This window comes from Rhinopithecus roxellana, chromosome 4 (genome assembly GCF_007565055.1).
Source record: "Rhinopithecus roxellana isolate Shanxi Qingling chromosome 4, ASM756505v1, whole genome shotgun sequence".
In the NCBI taxonomy this organism is placed as follows: domain Eukaryota; kingdom Metazoa; phylum Chordata; class Mammalia; order Primates; family Cercopithecidae; genus Rhinopithecus; species Rhinopithecus roxellana.
The window spans coordinates 4,275,642-4,300,295 of record NC_044552.1 but is presented as its reverse complement, the minus strand read 5'-3'; the positions used below and the strand labels follow the sequence as shown (position 1 = coordinate 4,300,295).

The window sequence follows — 24,654 nt, the reverse complement described above, 5'->3', positions numbered from 1 at the left end:
GTTGTCTTCCACTGTCTGAACCCGAGATAGAGCCCTTCACTGAGGTTCCTGACCCCACCCCCGCCCCCCAGCTTTGTTGCTGGAAATAAAGATCAGCCCCAGCTGGAGTTTACTGTTTGCTTTTGTTTTTCTAAATGTTTTGTCTTGTTTTGGTTTTAGTGGAAGCATTTGAAAGAACAATTAAAACTAAGAGATTTGCATTCCTCACTATACCTCCTCTTGCAGATTAATGGCACTTACCACGGAATATTTCTGTCTGTCCTTCTTACCCCTGGTTTTATAAGTCTGTTTTAAATTTATCATTGCCAGGTGCTTTTTTTCTCTCCAAAAGGGTTTCCCATTATTTATTCCAGACCCTGTCTGGCAGTCCCACTTTTTTTTATAGGGTGACTCGTGGTTTAGGAGCCAGAGTGTGATTGCTGGGCCTTCCCTTCTGCCTCTTCATGGGGCCTGAGATCCTGGCTCCAAGCGTGAGGTCTCCCTGGGGCTGGCTTCTAAGAGATGGTGTCCTACCAAGAATTTGTGGCTTTGATTGGACTGTATTTAACTGGTGGCATATAGAGAAATACAGGTCTTAGTGGCTTCTTTCCTTTTCAATTTTTATAAACTTCACTGATACCTCATTCAGTGCTTCCAAGCGCGGTCCCCAGGTCAGCACACAGCATCACCTGGGACCTGGTTAGAAACGCACATTCTCAGCCCCATCCCAGACCCTCTGACTTGGACACTGTGCAGGTAGGGCCCAGGGATCTGTTTACATCAGCCCTCCAGGGGATGCTGAGAGCCACTGGTTTGGATGCCTTAGGGAAGTTTCATCCCACGCCCCACCCCCACTTAAGGTAACTGCTTATTCCTGGGCCAGGCCTAGGTTTAGTACAAAGGTCACTAAGACTCATTACCTGCCATCTGGGGACCTTCGTCCCCATGTGAGGGCAGCCTGCACAGCCTTGTGGTGGCACTGGTGTTTCAGTGCCCTCTTGGCCATCGCTGCGTGAGGCCAGCTCTCCTGACCAGGAAGTGCAGGCTCCCCTGACCCTGGCATCTTCCTCTCAGGGGCTGTTGGGGAGAAGAGGGGGCTCATGTTTCTGTTCTGTGTTTCTCAGTAATTGTGTGATTTTTAGGCTTCTTCCTTTGGAGATGGTGGTGGTTATAAAACCCTGAAGTCCCTGACTTTAACCTCATATCATAGATGAAAAGTAATGCCCAAGTTGTTAAGTGACGGGGCAGTGGCTATATTGTGACACAGAGAAGACATCTCCTCAAAACCAGCATGTCTGGCAGCAGCCCATTGGGGTCCCGTCATCATTCTTATTTGAAGCCTGTACATTTCTGGTGTCTGCCATTGTCAATCCCCATTTTCTGTGACATTTGTGTGTCGCAGGATTACCATGGCATCCAAGCTGTAAGACTGCCTCTGTTTGCCCAGGTCCCATAGAACCCAATGGAAAGTTTGTCCAGGGTGGGAAAATATGTGGACAGTTTGTAAAGGGTAGGAAAATATAGGAAGCACGTGTACAGACGAGGGTTGGCATATGTTGCTCACCAGTGAGGTCGGGTCATCCCTCTTCCATCCAGCCTGGCTCTGTCCAGGGCTTGTCTCCACAAGGAGAGCAGACGGCAGCTGCTGACAGTTCGCAGCCACACCTCCGGGCCCGGCCTGCCACCCGGAGCCAAACCACATGGGTACTGCTGTTCTTTTTCTTCCATAGTATTTTTGTTTTCCTTCTTTTTTTAGCCACATAGATTTCTAAATCCTGTGGGCCGGTTGTGCTGCTATGTGGAGCACAGAAATAGCAGACATGACTTTTCTTAGAACAGGGATATGTGTGTGTGTCTGTCTCCACTTCCCCCAAGGAAGTAGGATCTTGCTGTCGTCACCTCTTAGAAGCTCAGGACAGGTGATTGTGTGGCACATGGGGAGGTCTTCATTGTGAAACACCAGATTTCCTGGAAGAGCCATGGGAACGTGAAAATACACACAGGAAACCCGGCTAGGAAGTGCCTGGGGCAGGCTGCATACTTTTGTGAAGAAGGATAGGTGTATAGTGGATTCTGAAAGTGGACATCGCTGCTTAATTCTTGGATGTGTATTTTGCTTCTCTTTGCTGGTATTTCCATATCTCTTCTTATCACAAACAGGCTGCTGGTTCTGTTCATCCCCAGCACCCAGGGCCCTTTCTCACGGGTGGGCCAGTCGTTTTCGTGGCAGGTACTAATTCTGTGTTTTTTTCCGCCTCTGCTTCTGCTGCTCCACAGGTTTCTAAGGTAAACGGAGTCACTCGAATGTCATCTCTGGGTGCAGGTGCAACCAGTGCCAAAAAGATGCGCGAGGTCAGACCTTCACCATCCAAAACTGTGAAGTACACTGCCACGGTGACGAAGGGGGCTGTCACATACACCAAAGCCAAGAGAGAACTGGTCAAGGACACCAAACCCAATCACCACAAGCCCAGTTCCGCTGTCAACCACACAATCTCAGGGAAAACTGAAAGTAGCAATGCAAAAACCCGCAAACAGGTGCTATCCCTCGGGGGGGCGTCCAAGTCCACCGGGCCCGCCGTCAATGGCCTCAAGGTCAGTGGCAGGTTGAACCCAAAGTCATGCACTAAGGAGGTTGGGGGGCGGCAGCTGCGGGAGGGCCTGCAGCTGCGGGAGGGGCTGCGGAACTCCAAGAGGAGACTGGAAGAGGCACACCAGGCGGAGAAGCCGCAGTCGCCCCCTAAGAAGATGAAAGGGGCGGCTGGCCCCACGGAAGGCCCTGGTAAGAAGGCCCCGGCCGAGAAAGGGCTGCTGAACGGACACGTGAAGAAGGAAGTGCCGGAGCGCAGTCTGGAGAGGAATCGGCCGAAGCGGGCCACGGCCGGGAAGAGCGCGCCAGGCAGACAAGCACATGGCAAGGCGGACGGCGCCTCCTGTGAAAATCGTTCTACCTCGCAACCGGAGTCCTTGCACAAGCCGCAGGACTCGGGCAAGGCCGAGAAGGGCGGCGGCAAGGCCGGGTGGGCGGCCATGGACGAGATCCCCGTCCTGAGGCCCTCCGCCAAGGAGTTCCACGACCCGCTCATCTACATCGAGTCGGTCCGCGCTCAGGTGGAGAAGTTCGGGATGTGCAGGGTGATCCCCCCTCCGGACTGGCGGCCCGAGTGCAAGCTCAACGACGAGATGCGGTTTGTCACGCAGATTCAGCACATCCACAAGCTGGGCCGGCGCTGGGGCCCCAATGTGCAGCGGCTGGCCTGCATCAAAAAGCACCTCAAATCTCAGGGCATCACCATGGACGAGCTCCCGCTCATAGGTAGGTCTGGGCTGGGGGTGGGGGGGTCCCTGCCTGCCTGCCTGCCTGCCTGCCTGCCTGCCTGCCTGCCCGCCCCAGATCCCTGCAGTTCCCTCACAGTCTTCACGTTCTCTTCCCTTGCAGAAGCTTCAGTTCGGCTCCCCTGTCTCGGGAGTAGTGGGCTTCTCAGCTCATTCCCCCTGCAGCCCTTCTTCCCAGGTCCTGGGTGTTGGTGGCAGGACAAGAATGGTATTGAGCTTGGATCTGGGATGGGCCCCTTGCTTCCCCTGGGCTGTCAACTTCCACCCACAACTGCTGGAGTCAGAGCAGGGGCCAGGGGGTCAGTGGGGAATGCTGCCCCTCTGGATTCTGCTAGACTGCCACTGCAAAGCGCCACCGACTGTTGGACTGACAACAGACATTCCTCACAGTTCTGGAGGCTGGAAGCCCAAGGTTTAGGGGCTGGCAGGGTTGGTTTCTCCCAGGGCCTCCCTCCTTGGCTTGTGGATGGCTGTTTTCTCCCTGTGTCCTCACAGGATCCTAACTCTGTGTGTGTCTGTGTCTTTGGATTAGGGCCCATCCTACTGACCTCATTCTAGCATAATTACCCCTTTGAAGACCCTGTCTCCAGATTCATTCGTGTCCTGAGGTACTGGGGGTCAGGGCTTCAACATATGAATTTGGAGGGTTCGCCATGCAGCCCATAGCCCTCTAGGGTCCTGCAGGCCGTTTTTTATCCTGCTCAGCCTTGTCTCTTCCTCCTCTTTGTTTTTCCTTGAGCTTCAGTTTCTCTGGCGATGTTGTCAAGGCCACAGGTCAGGGGATCTATTGACATTTTTTCTGAGACCAGGTGCAGCTCTGGCTGGGGCTGTTGCAAACTTGTCACAGTGGATCCTTAGCGAATGCATATTTGGGCTGTCGTGCAGACCCTTGCTCCTCGGGGTGGGTTGCAGGCAGAGAGCCTCCTCTTGGATTCCCCTATAGCTCTCCTTCCCTGCCATCCTCTCTTGAGTCCTGGCACTGGGGACACAGGGCGAGAATGAACTTGCCCTGTTAAGGCTAAGTGGGTTCTGTGGCGTGAGGTGCATCCAGGTAAGGTTGCAACCCCCATTAGTCTAGACCCATGGGAGGAAACAGGCCACACCTCCATTTTGGAGATCCTGAATTTTCAAAGGCATGGAGACTTGTAGCCATCACTTAAGTGTCAGGGATTTGGCAGCAAGAAGATAGGCTTACAGGCAGGATGGAGGTTTTGTGGTTCCCCTCAGCAGGTGCCTGCCAGGGCTGATGTCTGAGTAACAGTCACCTTGACTTGCAAGAGTTCTTGGTTTGTGCTCTGCTGTTGGGAATGGCACGTGTTAGGCAGCAGTGCAGGGGGCAGACTCTGCACACGCATGCACCCACGCCCGCTGACCATGCCCCGTGACTGCCTGGAACACAGGGTGGCTGAGTCAGTGGTGGAACCGCACCGAGTCCTCCTGCCTTTGGAGACCTGCAGACAGGAGGGAAACATTCTGAGTTTCCCTACTCTGCTAGGTGGATGATGGAGCCTCGAGAGCACACTTGACATCGTAGCAACAGCCCCTTTTGTTTAGAGTAGGTTTTCTTTACCCTTGACTCTCGTACCCTGGCACAGAAGCCATACTGTGCCTCACTGTGCTGTGCTGTGCTTGTTGCCGTCTCCCAGAAGTCTAAGGCGTCCGACATTCTGTCCGAGGGGTACTGACTTGCTTACGACCCAGCAAGACCTCAGGGCTGGGGGTCTGAGCTCAGCCATCTGACAGTGCTAGAAACTTAATAACTTTGAAGTAATAGCCTGAAATCCACCCCAGCGGATGTGCCTTCTGCCTCTGTGCAGGTTCACTTCCACCGTAGGCCCCAGGGAGCCACTGTGCCGCTGGTGGGAGTTGGGTGGGGAAGGGGCTTGGCCATGTAGCAGCCTCAAGGCCCTGAATGGGAATGATTGCAGTGGGTGAGGATTCCATGAAGAATTCTTGCAAGCGCTGTATGATTTTCAGGTGCTCTTGCATTATAATCTACTTAGAGTGAAATATGAAAGTATGGATTTCCTCCCTTCTGTGACCCGTGTTCTGAGTCACGCGTATGGTGGAGGACTTGTTTTGGTTGGGGACTGGTTTTGGTGCCTACCTCTGTAAGTTGAGACCGGGCCTACCTGCCCTCGAGGGAAGAACTCCCGATTGTCAGCCAGAGACCCACTTTGAGTCCCACCTGTGACTCTGGGAGTCTGTGGGACCTGGAGTGAGTTGTAGAGTCTCAGGTCTTAGGTCCCTCCTGTCAAGGCTGGGGACAGTTTCCTCATTGATGTTACCCCCCACCCCCCTGTTCTCCACAACCGCATCAGCCCACTGTCCTGCCATTTAGTGTGAGTGGAATTCAGGCTCTGTGTCCCATCCCTGGTCTTGCTGATGTGCCGGGAACTCGCTCTCTTGTGTGTGCTCTGTCTGCCGAGGTGGTTCAGACGCTTCACCTGGTGGGTCCGGCCATGCTCGGTGTGTGCAGGGACCCTGCCTGGACTGGATCCATGCACACTTTGCCTTTTATTACTTAAAAACAATATTACTTAAAAACAATATATCCCCTCACTCTAAAGATTTAAAACATTATTAACTTATACTTTGTTTAGCATTTTGTTGATGATTATTTTGGAAAATCCCTCCCGCCCCCCTTTCTTTATTTGGCCCGACGGAGGTTGTTTTTTCCATTCCCATCTAGAAAAGCCACTGGGCATGCATTAAAACCTGTCCAGGGTTGATGCGCATTTGCACTGCTCTGGGACCTGATCAGGAAGGGCACTGAGCACCAGCTGACGCACTGGGAAGCAGCCACTGTCTGGATGGGCGAGGGATGAGGCTAAGGCGCAGATGTACTGCCCTGTGTCCTCATGTGGGTGTTGCTCTTTGCTCTGGAAATCCGGCAGGATTGAAAATAAACTAACTTTGTGTGAGTGAGTGGGTGGGTGGGTGTTGGGAGTTTTAGAAGGGGATTTGGGAGTTGGTAGCAAGTATGTGTCAAAGCTATTCCAGGTGACGCTGGGCTGTGGGTGCAGCCAGGGCCCCTGCCCGCTCCTCACTGGGGAGCTGGTCTTCTCATGACACCTGCCTCCATGTGAGAAGGCATGCGCCAGTACATGGCACACTGGGATGTTCCTCCCTGTATGTCTGTTTGGCTAGCTCGCTTCCTCTTCCAGCCAAGCCCCAGCTTAAATGCTGCCTCTTCAGATGCTCCCCACCTAAAATGGTAGCCCCTTGTTCCACGTGGCTGTAGCAGATAGCCGTGACCCACCATTGTGTAACGCCCCTCTCTCTGTAGACTGGAAGCCTGCTGTTCGCCGCTGTCTCCCCAGAGCCTGTCAGAGTCCTGGCTCATAGTAGGAGTTCAAGAATTACAGGTTGAATGAGGAACATCTGGTTTGTGTCCCTTTCACTGACTGTCCCGTTTTATCCCCTTCGCCGTCCCAGGGGGCTGCGAGCTCGACCTGGCCTGCTTTTTCCGGCTGATTAATGAGATGGGCGGAATGCAGCAAGTGACTGACCTCAAAAAATGGAACAAACTAGCAGACATGCTGCGCATCCCCAGAACTGCCCAGGACCGGCTGGCCAAGCTGCAGGAGGCCTACTGCCAGTACCTGCTCTCCTACGACTCCCTGTCCCCCGAGGAGCACCGGCGGCTGGAGAAGGAAGTGCTGATGGAGAAGGAGATCCTGGAGAAGCGCAAGGGACCGCTGGAAGGCCACACAGAGAATGACCACCACAAGTTCCACCCTCTGCCCCGCTTCGAGCCCAAGAATGGGCTCATCCATGGCGTGGCCCCCAGGAACGGCTTCCGCAGCAAGCTCAAGGAGGTGGGCCAGGCCCAGCTGAAGACCGGCCGGCGGCGACTCTTCGCTCAGGAAAAAGAAGTGATCAAGGAGGAGGAGGAGGACAAAGGCGTCCTCAATGACTTCCACAAGTGCATCTATAAGGTAGGGGCCTGCGTAGAGCAGCCAACCCCAGCTGCAGGAGTGCGGGAGGAATGAGAGAGGAAGTGGGGCATGCTGTGCACTGGACGGCGCGTTCTCTGGTTCCCCAGTGTGATGAAGGAGGGGGCGGGCCACTGTGCTGGGTGAGGGTGTTGACTTAGTCCACTTGTGCTGCTGAAATACTACAGACTGGGGAATTCATAATGAACGGAAATGTATTGGCTCAAGGTTGTACAGCCTGGGAAGTCCAATATCAAGGAACCTAGTGAGGGCCTTCTGGGTGCATTGATGGAACATCGATGCAAGGTGGGCAGCAAGAGACCCGGTGAGGGAGAGGAAGTCCACTCCACGAAGACACCACGAGTCTATTCCAGCCCGCCCAGGGCCTCGGGTTTCCTTTTCATTAACTGGCTTGCGTGTGCATGTTGCGTGCAGGGATATGCCAGGGCTGCGTGCTTCGTTTCCCTGCATCCCCAGTTCTGTCTCATCCTGGTACTTGACAGCTGCCCAAACCCAGCTGAACTTTTCACTGGCTGGACCCTCAGTGGACACTGCTCGCTTGTTTTCTCTGCCTCCTCATTTCCATCTGCTCACCTCACTGCCAGCCCAGCGTTGCCAGGTCCTCTCTGTGGAGGGCTATCCCTGATAAAGCCATCAAAATGAATCTCACCATTCACACGCTGTGGAGGGAAGAGTTGGGGATAAACCAGCACACTGAAACGCGCAGCGTTTCCCCATCTCCGCCAGGTCTCACTGCAGCACAGTCATCCTGAGGAGACTCGCCCCTCCAAGAAGCAAGGGAGGCAGAGTCCGTGGCTCTCCTCTTGGCAGCCCTCCCAGCTGGCCTGGCTCTGAAGCAAGGCTCGGAGCTTCCTCCCATCTCCAGCCTGCCTGTGGGTAGCGGAGCACCTGGGGCCCAGCTGGCCGAGCCCAGCTAAGTTGAAGTCTCTGCTGAATTGCCTGGCACGTGCTTGTCCTCTGTGGTTCCAGTTCTGGATTCGCTGGGAGGGAAGTGTTCTCTGCTCCAGCTCTCGTGAGCCTGGTGGGAGCATGTGGCTGGTGGGTTTCTGCTGCGTTGGGAACTGGCTGTTGGTTATCGCTAAGCTCTCCCATACCCTCAGGTGCCCACGACTTCCTGACTGCAGGCTCTGGCCTGGCCTTGTAGTTGAGGCAATGCGGGCTTCAGATTCCATCACACATCTCAGAAATACAGAGGAAGAGTTGACTTGACCCTGGCGTTGCTGCTTCACTTTAAGTCCAGGCCCTGCAGACCCGCCTCAGGCTGCATCTCATATACTTGCACACTTCTCTGGAAAGAGATACTCAGTTTTTCTGACCTGAGACCCTGAGAACCGGGTTTGGGTCCCTTTTACCTGAGTGTCCTCTCCCATTGCGTAAGGCTGCTTGGTGGCGATGCAGTGTGGGGGTTGCAGGATGCAGCCTGCCAAGACACAACTGCCTTGTATTTGACTTCATAAATGTTCTTAAGAGAAAGTGTGACCCAGAGACTTTAAGCTCTGGGGAATTTTATTTGGTGTTTCCTGAATGTGTTTGACTGAGAAGCCTTTGTCAAGTAAAGCCACTCACCCCTGTGACTCTGAATAGCCAACTGGTGAAATGAGAAACTGTCAGCGTTTTTACTTGTTACTGAAGAAGGCCAATTCTGTGAGCATATGTTTGATCCGAATAAGAGGTTTGGATTTTTTAAAACTCACCCTGTCAAGGATATTTCTAGATTTCATCATGGAAATATAGTGGAGCTCTGCGTGGTGGCCATGGCGACACCCCCAGGCAGCCATGTGCCCACGGGGTGGGGACCCTGCGTGCACAACTCTCTGTGGCACTGATGTCCTGGCTGCTGACTTTTGTGTGCTGGTGTCATCCTCACCTTCGCTCATTGCACTCTGCCTTGGTGCAAAATTCAGTCCCTCCTTGTAGTTACCTTTTTATGTTACAAGAAGCAAACCAGTGGGAGCGGCTTAGAATTCGCATGGAAGTATGTTCCTGTAGTTAGAACCCCATCTAGTTCCTTTGCTGCGGGAGAGAAAGGCACAAGCCAGTGTCTCCATACCGACTGCGACTGTGGACCTGACGGCACAAAGCACCTGCTTCTCCCTGTTCTGGCCCTGTCACTTCTACAGGAACGCTGCAGTGTCCAGCGCTCTGCAGGGAAGCCTTCCCTGACCACCCTCCCCCACTCCACATGACACCTGGCGGCACCTCCCATCCCGTATTTGTGTGGTTGAGGCCTGTGTGTTCCCCAGACTGAATGGAAGCTCCACGAGGCCCAGAGGTGTTATGAGTTTTTCAGGCACTGCTCTGTCTCCAGCCCCTAGGATTTGGCCTAGTACACAGTAGGTGCTCAGGAGATATTTCTGGACTCAAGTAATAAATTTTCCCGGTCAAGAAAGAAATCATAGCAAGGGTCTTAAGACGGCTTCCCTCTGAAAAACGCACCACATTTGGTGTGGTGGGTAAAAGAAGGTGCTGACTCCGGATTCCCAAACTGACACACTCAGCTATTTTATCAAAACAAGCAAATCATTCTGGATGTTATTGGGAACACGGGCATCGAAGAAGAGGTGTGGAGGGGACAGCAGGTGGTTCTGTGGGAAGGCGGCGACCAGGTTGTAACTTCAGTGAAGGCTGCTGCCTTGGCAGGTGTTAATATGGCAAGGACTCGCAGGGTGTAGATGTCACCCCAATTTCTGTCTCTCCAGCTTCTCTCCTGTGGGATCCCTGGTCATGCGTTCCATCAGGTCATAGCTGCTGATAGCTTCCTCACTGGCCTGCAGCAGCCTTTGTTAGCTGAGGGATTCTGCCTCCAGCGCAAGCTGCTTTTTCAGCAGGGCCTTGGAGGGGCCTTCCATGTTTCCGCTGTGCGTCCGCTCGGGGCCTCTGGGTGGCAGCCTCTGTTCCTGGCAGAACAATTTGGCCCTCATGGGGGTGATCCTTGGTGGAGTCTTCCCGTTCCTCTTAGCACTGTGGGTTCTTAGAGAATGTATTTCTGCCTCCTCTGCCTGTCATTAACTCAGGATACCAGGTGACCCACAGCCGCAGGGATGTCAAGGGGCAGTGGCCCATGACAGGTGTGTGGCCTCATTTGCAGTAGGGCTCAGCTTTGCTTCTGAAGCTTTACTCTTTTTTTGTTTTGTTTCAGGGAAGGTCTGTTTCTCTAACAACTTTTTATCGAACAGCGAGGAATATCATGAGCATGTGTTTCAGCAAGGAGCCTGCACCAGCCGAAATCGAGGTGAGAGAAGTGGCCCCTCACGTTGCCTCTCATGATGTGGGAACCACTCGGCGAGCTGGAGGACATGCTTGTCCTGCCCTGACCCCTGCAGCCCGGTGAACTGAAAGGACTCAGACGGGGCTGAGTTCATCCTCTGTGTTGAGCATGCACCAGGGCAGCCAAATGTTTTAACTTAGGTTGATCTAAACTTGTTCACAAGCCAGAAACACTATAATGAAGGTGGGGAGTTGCTGAGTGCAGGGGGTGGGTTCTGGGCACGTCCCCTGCTCCCCGTCACCATCTCCTCCTACTTGCTCACCCGGCTGCTTCTCACCCCATCCTCTGTGTGTCTGTTATGCAAGAGAATGTTTGGAATCCCTTGAAACCACAGTTGTGCTTTTTCTTCCTTCTATTTTTTATTTAATGGGATTGGCAGATTGCCATTTTTGTGCTTCTGCCAACTCTCTTCTTTGAGGTAGTATGAGGTTGGAAAGACAGTGAGCACTTCTGTGCCCAGACCAATTAGGGGGAGTTTTTGTGTGCGGCGCTGCAGGACAGAGACCGGATCTGTTTATTTACCTCCCCTCGGCCAGTGCCCAGCTGAGTCCGTGTGAACTTCCAGCTGCTGACGTCGGTGGGCTCTCAGCAGCGCTTGGTCGTGGAAAGGGAAAGAAACCAAAACCCGGATTACTGGTTCAGGGCAGCTGCTGACCGGGGAACAGGAGGTACTTGTTGACCACAGCCTCATCTTTTGGTGTGTGACAGGCTTTTGCTGCCGGTTAGTTTTTGTTTTTGTTTTTTTTCCTTTAATGCCACCTCTTTCGAATAAAATCCAGGGTCGGTTTGTCCCATGTGTACATGCTGACCACTGGGGGTTCAGGTATCTTGTTTTGCCTAGGTTTTGGACATGTGACCTTCAAACCTGCTCCGGCCAGGGCGGCTGGTCACCCTCCCTGGGTGGCGCTTGCTGCCCCACCTCCTGAAAGCGATTGTCAGAGCTTAGGATGTCCAGCCCTGTGGCCCGACCCTGCTTTCCTAGTGTGAGGAATTAGAGGTTTACCTTTAGCACCGTCTTTATCCGTCTTAGGACTTAGGTCTCTACTTAGGTGCGGGAGCTGCCTACCCTGTGTATACTGGGTGCGGCCATTGAATGTCACACAGTGGCCTGACACCCGACCTGTGGCTGTGATTACTATGCTGCAGCCGCCACTGCCTCACCCATCACCAACCACGATGTCAGCTGAACCCTGGTCTAGGACACGTGTGGCTGCCGCAGCTGCTTCCAGAGCATGCGTTGTGTTTGTGTTAGAGATGTCAGGTGGAGGAAACTTGGCTTTCTGGGGCTGAGCATTGGACCTGGGAAGAGGCCTTTGTTGCCAAACAACACGTGTGCTATGGGCATTTCCCCAGAGGTGCAGAAGTTTATTACTATCCGTAATGTGCATGAAAGCTTAGCTCATTTTCCAGCCTCTCATTCAGGAATTAATTCCCTCTGAAAGTCTGGATTTTGCTCTAGCGGGTGTGTAAATATTTAAACACAAAGGAGAGATTCGCTGGAATTTAAACCTCAGGCCTGGATTGCCTAGCTTCTTGTGCTCTGTCTTCCACAAAAGGCCGGTGCACAGCCCCTGGAGTTGGCCACCAGCTGAGAGGAGTCCCATCCCTTCCCTTCCCACATCGTTACGGACCCAGAAGCTGGTCGCCCTCAGTTTCAGCAAATGCATGGCAGGATTGGACACTCAGGGAGTCTGTTGAGGGAATCCAGTCGTTTAATGTGGAATTCGCTCTTGATTTGTGGAGGTCTTGACTCCGCCAGGTGGACCCCTCTTTGTGGAAGTCAACGCAGTATTGAGGAAAGTGGTTTCGGCATTGCTAGTAGCACTTCGTTGAGCTTAACTGGACCCTATGATTTGGGTGCTTATAAGTTAGGCTTCTTCCCTAAATGTGGTTCCAGCTTTACCGAGGCTTGTGAGATGAGGAAAGAGGACTTAGTGCTTCTGGAGTGATCACTGAGAACAAAGTGGAAGGTGACTGCGCAGAGAGGCTTGTCTCAAGGGAGCCTGGGCACCGCTGCTTGCCTGCAGTCAAAGCATGTTCTGACCCATTCTTTGTCGCCATATTTGTTTAGATGGAACCTAAGTCACTTTGGAAGCTTTTTATAATTGGCAGTTACTGTGCTTAGCATAATGTCCTCCAGGTTCATCATGTTGTAGCACGCGTGAGAACTGACATCCTTTTACAAGGTCATGGTGTGGACGGAGTAGATTTTTTTCATCCATCTGCGGATGGGATACTGTGGTGGCTTCACCTTTTGGCTGTTGGGAATAACATTGCATAACATGGGTGAGACTCTGCTTTCTGGCATTTTGAGGATATGCTTGGAGGTGACCTGTCATTGCCTTCTGCATTAGTGTCCTGCTGGAGACACTCTGCAAAGAGAGCGTCTGTTCTGAGGGGCGTGTGCACCAGACATTGGTGTCCCAGTTTTGTTGGGTTGAACTGTGCTCTGTGGCTGCAGCACCTTAGGGGCGCTGACCAGCCCTTTCCTGTTCTCTGCAGCAAGAGTACTGGAGGCTAGTGGAAGAGAAGGACTGCCATGTGGCGGTGCACTGTGGCAAGGTGGACACCAACACTCATGGCAGCGGATTCCCAGTGGGAAAATCGGAGCCCTTTTCAAGGTAACCTGGGATTCTCTCGTCCATGTTCTTGGGGATGTGACTGCATCCTTCCCCCGCCAGTCTGTAACGTCCCTCGTCTTCCCCTTGGCAGGCATGGATGGAACCTCACCGTCCTCCCCAATAACACAGGGTCCATCCTGCGTCACCTCGGTGCTGTGCCTGGTAAGCCTGACTGTGGCCACCTGCCTGTGGCAGCTGTGACCATGAGTCCTACTCACTGAGAATCAGGGCTGGGAAATCCCTTCTAAGCACTGCCAGGGAGGGATGGGGTCTTCAGGCATACAGGATGTACATTGAAAATTGATTTTTAGGCCGGGCGCGGTGGCTCAAGCCTGTAATCCCAGCACTTGGGGAGGCCAAGATGGGCGGATCATGAGGTCAGGAGATCGAGAACATCCTGGCTAATCCGGTGAAACCCCCCATCTCTACTAAAAAATACAAAAAACTAGCCGGGCGAGGTGGCGGGCGCCTGTAGTGCCAGCTACTCGGGAGGCTGGGGCAGGAGAATGGCGTAAACCTGGGAGGCGGAGCTTGCAGTGAGCTGAGATCCGGCCACTGCACTCCAGCCTGGGCGACAAAGCGAGACTCCTTCTCAACCAAAAAAAAAAAAGAAAAAAGAAAATTGATTTTTTAGAAATGAAAGGAGTAGCATGATGGTTGGTGAAGTCAGTAGAAAAGGTGGAAAGGTGAACCACATGGCGGAGTCTGGAGCTGGGAGAAGCTTAGTGGCCAACTTTGAACTTTGAAATTGCTGCTTTCAAAGCCGAAGTCACAATTCCTTAAGACTACCGCAGGCTGAAATCATAATTCTCAAGGTGGTCAGTAGGCTCATCAGAGATGGGTGGATGCTTTGCAAGCTTTAGGGAAAACCAAGGGGTCATGGAGATTGTGGTCACTATGAATGTGAAGGCCCAGGCCTTGGGGAAGGCGACTAGGAACCTGACCAGGTCCTGGAACCTGACTCATTTCTGAGCTGAGCCAAGGAGCCCTGTGCCCTACTCACCCTGCTCAGAGGCCTCACCAACGAAGGGGCTTTCTTACTTTCTGCCTCTGACCCTGATGGGGGTTTTTGGGTTTGGTGACAGGAACCTTGAGGCTTGGGGCTGCTGGCTCCTCGGCATTCCTCACCAGGTCAGGTTCCTGTGGCCACCTCCTCATGAGGCCGATGTGCTGCTACTGTTTTGAAACAGTGTTCATATTCTCTCACTTCTGCAAAGGAAGCAGGAAGGAGCATGTACTTTCTGCTCACTGTCTTTTGTCTGACTTTGAGTCCCATTTCTTTTGCTTCTTGTTTTAGGAGAAGAAAGAGAATTTTACTTATTGTTCCTTTGAGACGTTGTTGCCTAGCTTTTAAAAACGCGCTTTTCACTCTTGCTGTTTTAGGAGTGACTATTCCCTGGCTAAATATTGGCATGGTCTTTTCTACCTCATGCTGGTCTCGAGACCAAAATCACCTTCCATACATTGACTACTTACACACTGGTGCTGACTGCATTTGGTGAGTACATGGCCACGGGTGGGAGGGGAGGGACTGCAGAAAGTCATGTTACCACATTAAGTGGGGCCTGCGGGTAACCTCTTGTCCAGGTGATTCCACGTGCTTGAGAACTTGCTTCTCTGTGTTCAGGCCTGTCCTGTGTTCCCTGCCGAGGCCTTGGGCTGGGATCGCCTCCCTCTCTTGGAAGGTGCTGGAGAGTTGGCGTGCTGGCGAATGTTGTAACACTCTGATGACGAGCAAACTTTTCATGTGCTTAGTGGCCATTTAAGTTCCCTTTTCTGAATTACCTGCTTATGTCTGTTTTTGTTTGTTTGTTTTGTTTTGTTATGGATTAGTCACTTTTTCTTGCGGATTTCCAAGAGTTATTTTCACCTTAGGGTTAAGGAACAGTAGTAAAAGTGCCACACAAAGTTAACCAGTAGTAGTGACTGTGTCGTCAGCCCTCTATGAACTGAATATGAACGGTGGCATTTCATGATTGGTTGTTTTCAGCCTCTCTGGAGAGCCAGTGTTTCCTCATCTATGAGTGGCTCCGCGGGGAGTAGAGTTGACTTGGGAATCTCGTTCCTGCCATGTGGAGAGACGCACGTTGTGTACCCCGCGGAGTCTGTTGCCTGGCGAGGTGTTCTGGGTCCCCGCCTGTAATCCTGACTCGCACTGTACCCATCCCTGATCGAGGCTAGACTCTTTGGTGTCTTTGTTTACGGTGGCAGATGGGAAATGACTAGAAATAATCAGATGTCTTGTCGTCTGATCGTTTACCGGCATGCCGTTCATGCCATGCTAACTGTGTTTATTGCCCTAATGGGGTGATTAAGCATTCTTTATTAAAATAAACAAAGTCTTAGGACTCGTGTTCTCCCTCCTTGGAGCCAGCGTCGGCTGCAGCCGCCTGGTTTTGGCTTTTCTGGTGAGTGGTGCCATCAACATGAGGAGCCCTCCCTTCCCACGTGGGTCTGTGCGCCGTGGACGGTGAGCACAGCGTCCTGCAGATCCAGAGTGATGGGCCCGGGAAGCCCAAGCTGTTGCCTGTGGAGCGGGGACTGACAAGAACCTTGGGGCTGAGCCAGGCCTGGCCACAGCTGGGGAGGGGACAGCCCGGACAATCCCGAGCGGTGCCTTTGCCTCTGGAAGAAGAGTGTAGCCACTCCCTGCGGGGAGTGACACTGGCTGTGGCTGTGCATGGCCTGCTGTTCCTGGGGTCACCCCCAGACTGGTGGCCTGAGGCCAAGTTTCTTTTATGTGGGTTTGCTTATGGCTTGACGTTGAGTCACAGATGGCAAAATGTGATATCCTGTGTGGGCTTTTTGAAGACTTACCCCTGGAACCTCATTGAGGGAGAGAAAGAAAAGGCAGGGGTAGGATCAGAGAACATGATGGTGTGTAGTTTTTCTTAAAACATGTGATTTAGGTTAGAAACCCTGTATTTAAATTACCAATCAGTAACAGAATATGTTGGCATTGAAAATAACATGAGCATTTAAAAAACATTCTTAAATGTGGCTGTTGCCTTCACTGAGCAACTGAAACCGGGATTTGGCCTCAGAGAGAAATGTTTTCATCACAGACACTTAGGGCCTGCAGTCGCTGCCTGCTGTGCAAAGGCGGGCACCTGGACCTGGGGGGCGGGGGCTGTTGGGAGGGGCTGGCGGTGTTGCCCTGAGCTGCTGGCCCACATCTTTGTTTTTAGTGGTGGCTGATGGCTTCACTGGTTTAGCATCCTGAAGACCTGTCAGGCCCCTCTCCACACTGATGTCCTCCTCTTGTCCAGGGAGGAGCCCCTCAGACAGCCTGAGACGCCCAGGGGCAGGGCAGCCATCGCTGCACCCCTGCGCTGCAGGGGGCCTCCTCTCACGTCCCCGTCATTCATGCTGTGCGCCTGGCACCAGGGACGTCACATGTTGTGGTGGAAGTGTGGCCCTTGGTGGGCTCCTTGGGACACCGAGGACACGGGCAGAACCTCCTCCCCTCCCTGTGATTGCCGTGAGGAGGCCGTGTAGGTTACTTTCTACCTGTACTTCTCACCTTTTCTCACACTTGAGGACCCCTGCCAGCCTCACGGTTATACCCTGGAGGGTCTGGGAGCTACCACTTCCCCAGGCCACCCTCTGACGCAGTCCTGTGTGCCCTGATCCTCCTGTGTGGCCTGCTTGTATGTGCCTGACGCCGGGTAGGCTGGGTCCTGACACATAGAACTCCCCAGTGGGGAGCAGAGCTGGGGGCCGCTAGGTATCCCCTCACCCCCACTTCGCCACAGTATCTGCCAAGGAGTTGGCCTTGAGGTGGTGCATGTGCCTGAGCCTGGCTCCTTCCCCAACTCTGTGCATTTGTAGAGGGCAGGGTTTACTGTCCTGGCTGGAGGGCCGAGGGCGCCACATATTCCTTGTCAGGACACTGTCACGTCCTGTTCCTGCGGTGCTCTCTGAACAGAAGGGTGCAGTGCTGGAGCCTCAGAAGAGGCCCGTGGAGGCTGCAGCGTGTCTGGTTCTGGTTTATAGGGGTTTGTGAACATCTGGTTCTGGTTTGAAGGCTTTTTGGCTCACCAGGTGGGTCAGATCTGCATAAAAGACGAGCACCTTGCATCGCGTTGCGCTGCGGTTTGGCTGTGTGCTAGGTGGATGTGGCACTGTTGCCGTGGGAAATGGGAGCCAGTGGTGACCAGGCACCCAGCCAGGCCAGCGCACCATCCCTGCTGGCATGGAGCAGAACCTCTCCTGTGTGCTCGGGTCCCTGAGGGTGACGGGGGCGGCCCAGTACATGCAGGAGGCCCTTGTCAAGTCTATGCTTGTCTCTTGTGTCTCTCAATGACCCAGGTATTGCATTCCTGCTGAGGAGGAGAACAAGCTGGAAGACGTGGTCCACACCCTGCTGCAAGCCAATGGCACCCCAGGGCTGCAGATGCTGGAAAGCAACGTCATGGTGCGTCCACTCAGCCGCCGCCTCCAGCAGGAACTGTAGGACCTCCTAGGCACTTGAACATGGTTTCCCATGAACCTGCTTTTCAAAGGCAGTGAGAACACAGCAAAACAAATCCCCAGGGTGCAAAGGGAAAGGTCCTCAGACACAAAAGTCAAACTGACCTTCCATCAGATTGCACAGGGCACTGGGGTTTTGCACAGCCTTTGCATCTGTTTTGGGGCTTGTTCATGTTGAGGGCTGCTGTGGGCCCTGGGTTTTCTTGTGCCCGTGGCTCCTACCTCTGGGCACGTGAGAGGAATGGGCACAAAGGCTTCTTCACTTGTTTTCAGGAAGTCATGGGGCCGGTGAGTTCCTGGGAGGTGCTGCTTTGGGCTGTGTTCTGACCAGCTTCTCTGGCCTCTGCTGACCCTGCTGGTCCAGCCTGTCCATCTTAGAGAAGAGATGGACGGGGGACTCCTTTGTAAGTCCAGCCTGTGGGCCTGTGGCCTACTTGGCTCTGGAGATGAGCCCAGCAGCCTCCTGGTTGTGTAACCTTATCCCGTTTCCAGCCCCTGGCATTGCCAGGTGGGGACAGAGGAGCCTGTGTGGTCATCATGTCCTCAGCTGTGCATGAACCTGTCATCACTCTTGGGCCAGTGCAGTTTAGAACTCCTTCTTGTGTTATGAATGACACCTTTTTATTTTCCACATAAAACAATCTTGTCTCCTTGAGAGCAGGCCTCTTAGGGTGCGCATGCCTCACCTGAACACTGCAGGTGTCCCCGTGCACAGGGAGGGGGTGTGCCTCAGCCTGGCCCTGTCTCCCCAGATCTCCCCGGAGGTGCTGTGCAAAGAGGGGATCAAGGTGCACAGGACCGTGCAGCAGAGTGGCCAGTTTGTCGTCTGCTTCCCGGGATCCTTTGTGTCCAAAGTGTGCTGTGGGTACAGCGTGTCTGAAACCGTGCACTTTGCTACCACCCAGTGGACAAGTATGGGCTTTGAGACCGCCAAGGTAAGCAGAGCCGGCCTCCTCCCGCTCGCTGCCCCCGCATCCATGTGAGTGCCGTGCGTGAGTGCACACAGAAGCATCCCTGCATGTGCGTGTCTATTTGTAGATAGTTCCTTTTGGAATATGTCTTTGAAATTCTTAGGAGGTGGTTGAAAGGTCTTCTAGGAATGAAAAGTTATTAGGGATTTGTTTGTATCACAAAGAGTTTTGATGAGACCGTTACTGACAGACCCTCCAGTACTGGAAAAGTACTGAAGATACTTAAGGTAATTGCTTAGACTGAAGGGACGGAGAACCTCCACCCGTCACGAGGTAGTGGCAGCTGCCTCTGTAGTGGCGAAGTGCTGTGACTTCTCCTGGTATGTGGTGCCTTTCTCACAGGGAGGCAAAGTTTTGAAGAGTTTTTAATCCAAATGCAATTCAAGATTTAGAAATTCGGACAGCCTGCCTGCCCCCTCCACCAAGAAGAACCTTGACAGCTGCCTAGTAATGAAAATCCACCCTAAAGGGATGTGACTCCTCTTTCAGGAAATGAAGCGTCGCCATATAGCTAAGCCATTCTCCATGGAGAAGTTACTCTACCAGATTGCACAAGCAGAAGCAAAAAAAGAAAACGGGCCCACTCTCAGTACCATCTCAGCCCTTCTGGATGAGCTCAGGTAACAGACTCGGGGTTCTGGGACACCCCCAGGGCCCACATCAGAGAGCTTGACCTGGCTGCCCTTCTGGGGCTTAGCCGGGTAGACGCCCAGGGTGAGCAGACAGCGCTCCCTGCCTGCAGCCGTAGAGCCCCATGGCACTGCAGGGCCCATATGATGCTTTTCCAGATGGGCAAAGGCTCAGGGTGTGGTGGTTTTTATTTTAACATTTTTTTTTTTTTAGAAAATAATTTCCTCTTGATGTTTGGACTCCGAACCTCCAGCACCAAGAGGTTCCTCCTCTTTGTAGGATTGACTGCAAGGGGGGGCTCCCGACCCCTGACACATACTTGCTGACCCACTGCACCACAGCCTGGCTCTGCACCAGTTAGGGGAAGGCATGGATAGCTGCCCCGCCCTCCACCCTCCATTTGCTTGCCAACCCCTTTGTGGGGGGTGTGTGGTGTGGATGTGGGTGCATGTAGGTGTGGGTGTGTGCGTGTGGGGCGGTGTGTGGTGTGTGTGTGGGGGGTGTGTGTGTGTGGAGCAGGTCAGGGCGGACGCTGAGCAGAGTGGCGCCTGTGTAACCCTCTTCTCTCTTCCCTACCGTGTAGTTCTCGGTGCCTCTCCCATCCTGGAGCAAGGCTCTGGGTTGTGTTGCGAGCACATGAATTTTGAACTTTTGGTGATAGTTTCTTGACTCTCTCCTGGGCTTGGGACACAGGGAGAAGCCCTTACTAGGTGGCCGTGGTTTTGCAGGCATTGTGACGTGTTTGTCCCTGCGTTACTAAGTCTGCCCGCAGAGTGGCCTCATCAGCCAGGGCTGCCACTGACCTTTAGACTAAGGCACCCGGCGAGGTGAGCTGGACTCTGAGCCCTGAGCAGGCCTCACTTCTGACAGGAGGGTGGGGCTGGAGGGAGGCCGGGGTGGGGAGTGCATGTCCTGCTGCTGGTGAGCATGGCCAGCTGTCACTAAAGGCGTGGGCCGTCCCCCGTGTCTGGCAGGGATACAGAGCTGCGGCAGCGTAGGCAGCTGTTCGAGGCTGGCCTCCACTCCTCCGCGCGCTACGGCAGCCATGACGGCAGCAGCACGGTGGCGGACGGGAAGAAAAAGCCTCGAAAGTGGCTGCAGTTGGAGACGTCGGAGAGGAGGTGTCAGATCTGCCAGCACCTGTGCTACCTGTCTATGGTGAGCCCACCTGGCGTGGCCGGCACCCTCGTGTGCAGTGCTTGGCCTGAGAGCTCCAGGGTTGCCCCTAGAAGAGGGAGGGCGCTCTCTGCACAGGAGACCTGCTGTGCTCCCATCTCTGGAGCCAGCTGTGGGACCTCAGCAGAGCTTCTGACCTCTAGAGGCGGCTGCCTCACCCGCAGTGACCAGGCCACACAGAGGCTGTCCCTCTGCTCTGCCCACACGTGGCCCTCTCTCCGTCCCGTGTTGCCTCCTTCCTCCTTGGGGAGCAGGTGGCCTCCCTCCCCGCCCTACTTTGTCACCCCAGCCCCCACGCACTCTGCTCTTTTCCATACTTTTTGAGACGGTGAGGGGCGGGTTTCCCACAGTGCTGGGCAGCGTCTGCCACCCCCTGCCCTGTGACCTGTGCCTGGTGGACCTGGGCCCATGGCCTCTCCCCTTTGGCTCTGTTTTTGGCTTCTTGGTTCTGCTCAGTTACATGATCTGCCTCAGCCCCCAGGGACTTCAGAATCTGTCCTTGGTGAAAGCTGATGTTCCCCCTGTCCCATCTGGGATCAAAGATGCTTTTCTGGCACAGCAACTCCAGGCTACAGCAGACTGCATTCCTCTCGCCTTCTTGACTGTACCCTGCCGGCCTCCTTGTGACCACCTGCCTTCCCCAGCTTTGGGCTTAATAACAAACACACTGCCTCCTCCCCTGCTCACCCCTGTCCTAGACCAGAGGCGGGCTCAGAAAAGCCCTTCCATGGCAACTGGATGGCTGTGGCCCTCGCCATGCTGCTTCCAGACCGCTCACCAGGCAGCTGTCCTGACACCCTGTGGGTAGGGATGCCCAGCTGGCACTGCAGATGGCTCCACGCCACTACACACCTTAGCCTGGAACAGAGAGCATGCCCGACGGGCCTGACCTGCCTCCCTGGGCCTCTTCCCTTTCCACAGTGCCTCACTCCTCCAGTGCAGAAGCCTAGCTAGGAGGCACCCACCCCCTACGCTGTGGTGCCTGTGTCCCACAGGTGTCCCCTCCAGCTGCACGTTCCCCGAGAGGCCAGTGCCTCCGCGTCCCTCTGCTTGCCCACGGTGGGCCAGGACTGAGACCTGGGTGGACTCTCCTTGGCCTTCCAGTGTGACTGGGTCATGCTGCCTCACCCCGAGTCCTGGCGTGCCCTGTAGAAGAGGGAGGACACAGCCTGTCCCGGATGAGTCAGGCTGGGGCTTTGTACCATTTGAAAGAGCTGAGAACTCTCAGTGCGTCCTCGTCTCCTCCTTACCTAAGGACGCAACTCACGTTGTATCAGATAGGCCCCCTCATGGCCTCATTCGGGCCGATTTACCTGTTTAGAGGCTCTACCCCCACCTGCAGTCACAGCTGAGGTCCTGGAGGTTCATGTTGGCATTTCATGGGGGGCAAACGCAGTCCGTGACCACCCTGCCTCCCATCTTGTAGTTTTCCTTCTATCTGGTTTTTCCCCCAGACTTCTCAAAATGTATTACCTAGAGCCGTTCTGTTCTTAAAATGATAAGCATTCTCCCAGATCTTCAAAGTATCTTATGAACATCACTGATAAAAGCTGCATAGCTTGGTGTGCTCTTTCTTTTCTTTTCTTTTTTTCTTTTCTTTTTTTTTTGAGACAGTCTCGCTCTGTTGCCCAGGCTGGAGTGCAGTGGTGTGATCCTGTCTCACTGGAGCCTCAGCCTCCTGGGCTTCGGTCATCCTCCCACCTCAGCCTCCTGAGTAGCTGGGATAGCAGGTGTACCACCACGCCCGGCTAACTTTTATTTTTGGTAGAGATGGGGTTCTGCTATGTTACCCATAGGCTGCCTACTTCAGCCTCCCAGAGTCCTGGGATTACAGGCATGGGCCACTGCGCCCAGCTGTCCATCCTCTTGCTGGAACACTCTATTCATTGTCCCATGTGTGTGAGGGCTGTATGGTGGTTACACCTGGGGGTGAAGCTGGTCTGTCCATGTGAGGTGGCACCAGGTGGCCTCATTTTCAAGCCATCCTTCAGAAACGTCAGAGTTGTCACGTGACATTTCCTGTCAGCCTGAAAGTTATTTTCAAATGAATATATTGTGAGGCCGGGCATGGTAGGCCAATCCCAGTGCTCTGGGAGGTAAAAATGGGCAGATCACTCAAGGCCTGGAGTGCGAGACCAGCCTGGGTAACATAGTGAGACTCAATTTCTACAAAAAATACAAAAAATTAACTGGGTGTGGTGGTGGGGCTATCCCTTGAGCCCAGAAGTTCAAGGCTACAGTGAGCCTTTGCAGGCTGGGTGACAGTGTGGCAACCTGTCTCTTTAATTAAAAAAAAAATAGGCCAGGCACGGTGGCTTACACTTGTAATCCCAGCACTTTGGGAGGCCGAGGCGGGACAGTCACAGCCTGGCCAACGTGGTGAAACCCCATCTCTACTAAAAATACAAAAAAATTTGCTGGGTGTGATGGCACGCACCTGTAGTCCCAGTTACTCTGGAGGCGGTGGTTGCAGTGAGCCAAGATTGCGCCATTGCGCCTCAGCCCAGGTGACAGACAGTGTGAGACTCCATCTTAAAAAAATATATATATATATAAATCCATAGGCAAAAATTGGGGTCTGACTTGTGTTGACAGTTTGCATTGCTTGGATTACTAATACATTTGTGAATTTTAGTTAGATGTGTTTCCTATTCTTCCTGTCCTTGGCCCCAAGTGTCTCTCCAAGGTCTTATTTGCGTCAGTAGGTGGCATTCCCACACTCCTACAACATGTTCTCTGTTTCTCGCTTAGAAACGCTGCAGACGAGAACAAGTCCTTCCCCTCGAGCTTTCTGAGAAAGGCCTATGACCCTTCTGCCTCTTGAATATTGAGAATGAATTTTTCCTTATTTTCAAACTCAGAATTAGAATAGTACTTGGAGTCAGCGTGGAGTATGGGAGCCCCCCACAGAAGCCAGGTGGACCCCAGTGAGGGTCTCTGTCCTAGCACTCTCCTGTGGCCTTAGGCAGCAAAGCGTCCACTGGCGGGACAGCTGTGGGCTTTGTGGACAGCCCGCCCAGGGAGGCCGGGGCTGGTGGGTGAGCTTGTCCGCATTGCAGAGTCAGGAATCTGTGATGTTGAGGGTGTCGGGGGAATTTGCATGGGGTCGTTGGACGCCCCTTGCTCTGTTGACTGAGCCACTCCTGGACCACCATGAGAACCAGTTTTGCTGCTGGAAAGTCCAGGGCGTGTTCCCCGCGTGGCTGCCCGAGTTGGAGTCCTCCATGTTCCACATCTGTGCCAGCACTAGGGTGGTTTCGAACCCAGGATCTCAGCAGCCCTCAGAACTCAAGAGATTAGAAATACGTACCCCTCACTGTCTTTACCAGCCTGGTGGTGACTGAACCTCTCCCAGGAAACTCCAGCAGAAATCTGGAGGGGACCTGAGGGCCACCCCTAGGTCTAACTCAGAGGTCGTCTGTTCCTCACTTTCCTAGTTGAAGACCATGTTCCAGGTGGTTTGTCAGTTTTCATTTTAGTGCCACTAAATTTTAGTTTTAGTTTTTTTCATTTTTCATTTTAGTTTCCATTTCCAGTGTTTCCAGTCCTCAAAGCCCTTGGCCCGGGTGGGTGATGGGTGCCAGGGCTGCCCTGGCTGGGGCAGTGGGTGTGAGGGCTGCCTGGCTGGGTGTGCTCCCACTTTACCCTCCCAGGGCGCTGTGGAGTTGTCTCCTGACCTCCGGGTGTCCTGCTCTTGCTTGCAGGTGGTACAAGAGAACGAAAACGTCGTGTTCTGTCTGGAGTGTGCTCTGCGCCACGTGGAGAAACAGAAGTCCTGCCGAGGGCTGAAGTTGATGTACCGCTATGATGAGGTCAGTCCCTGCCTGCGGGGTAGGGTGGGGCGGCAGCGTGGCGCCTTCCCTGGTCCTGGCTGGATGTACGCCCTCCAGCCTGGCAGTTCTGTGCCTGGTGGGCAGCCAGGGCTCTGCAGGCCTGAGGTGTCCTGTTCTTAAGCCCTAAACCCACTCAGGCCCCACGTTAGGATCCCGAGGGGAGCAGGGCTCCTGCATGGGCCCGCAGTGCCGTGCATTTGGATTTCAGAGATGGGCTCTCATCAGGGCTGAGGCTCTTCCTGCAGCCTCACTGACTTTCCCAAGGGCTGCACCACTGTGGTTTAGAGCCAGACCCTTTTTTGTGGTGACCTGTCCCAGGCACAGTGGGATGGTTGGCAGTGGACTCTCCAATCTCCACTCACTCGACGCCATCCCCTCCAGGCTGAGAGAGCTGGAAGTGTCTGCAGA

General features: G+C 53.8%; 1 protein-coding gene across 4 annotated transcripts in view; it reads left to right on the top strand.

Moving 5' to 3' along the window:
- Positions 1-24,654, top strand: part of JARID2 (jumonji and AT-rich interaction domain containing 2) — a 280,018-nt gene that overhangs the window by 250,909 nt on the left and 4,455 nt on the right. For 3 of the 4 annotated variants that reach the window (XM_030929317.1, XM_010376398.2, XM_010376397.2), the window contains 11 exons: positions 2,257-3,295; positions 6,754-7,256; positions 10,414-10,506; positions 13,045-13,163; positions 13,255-13,325; positions 14,547-14,661; positions 17,475-17,580; positions 18,389-18,571; positions 19,097-19,227; positions 20,212-20,395; positions 24,118-24,225. In XM_030929317.1, coding sequence (XP_030785177.1) covers positions 2,257-3,295; positions 6,754-7,256; positions 10,414-10,506; positions 13,045-13,163; positions 13,255-13,325; positions 14,547-14,661; positions 17,475-17,580; positions 18,389-18,571; positions 19,097-19,227; positions 20,212-20,395; positions 24,118-24,225 — 2,652 coding nt within the window. Of the gene's footprint in view, positions 1-2,256; positions 3,296-6,753; positions 7,257-10,413; positions 10,507-13,044; positions 13,164-13,254; positions 13,326-14,546; positions 14,662-17,474; positions 17,581-18,388; positions 18,572-19,096; positions 19,228-19,965; positions 20,124-20,211; positions 20,396-24,117; positions 24,226-24,654 lie in introns of those variants that run through there. The other variant, XM_030929316.1, reaches the window with a different exon arrangement.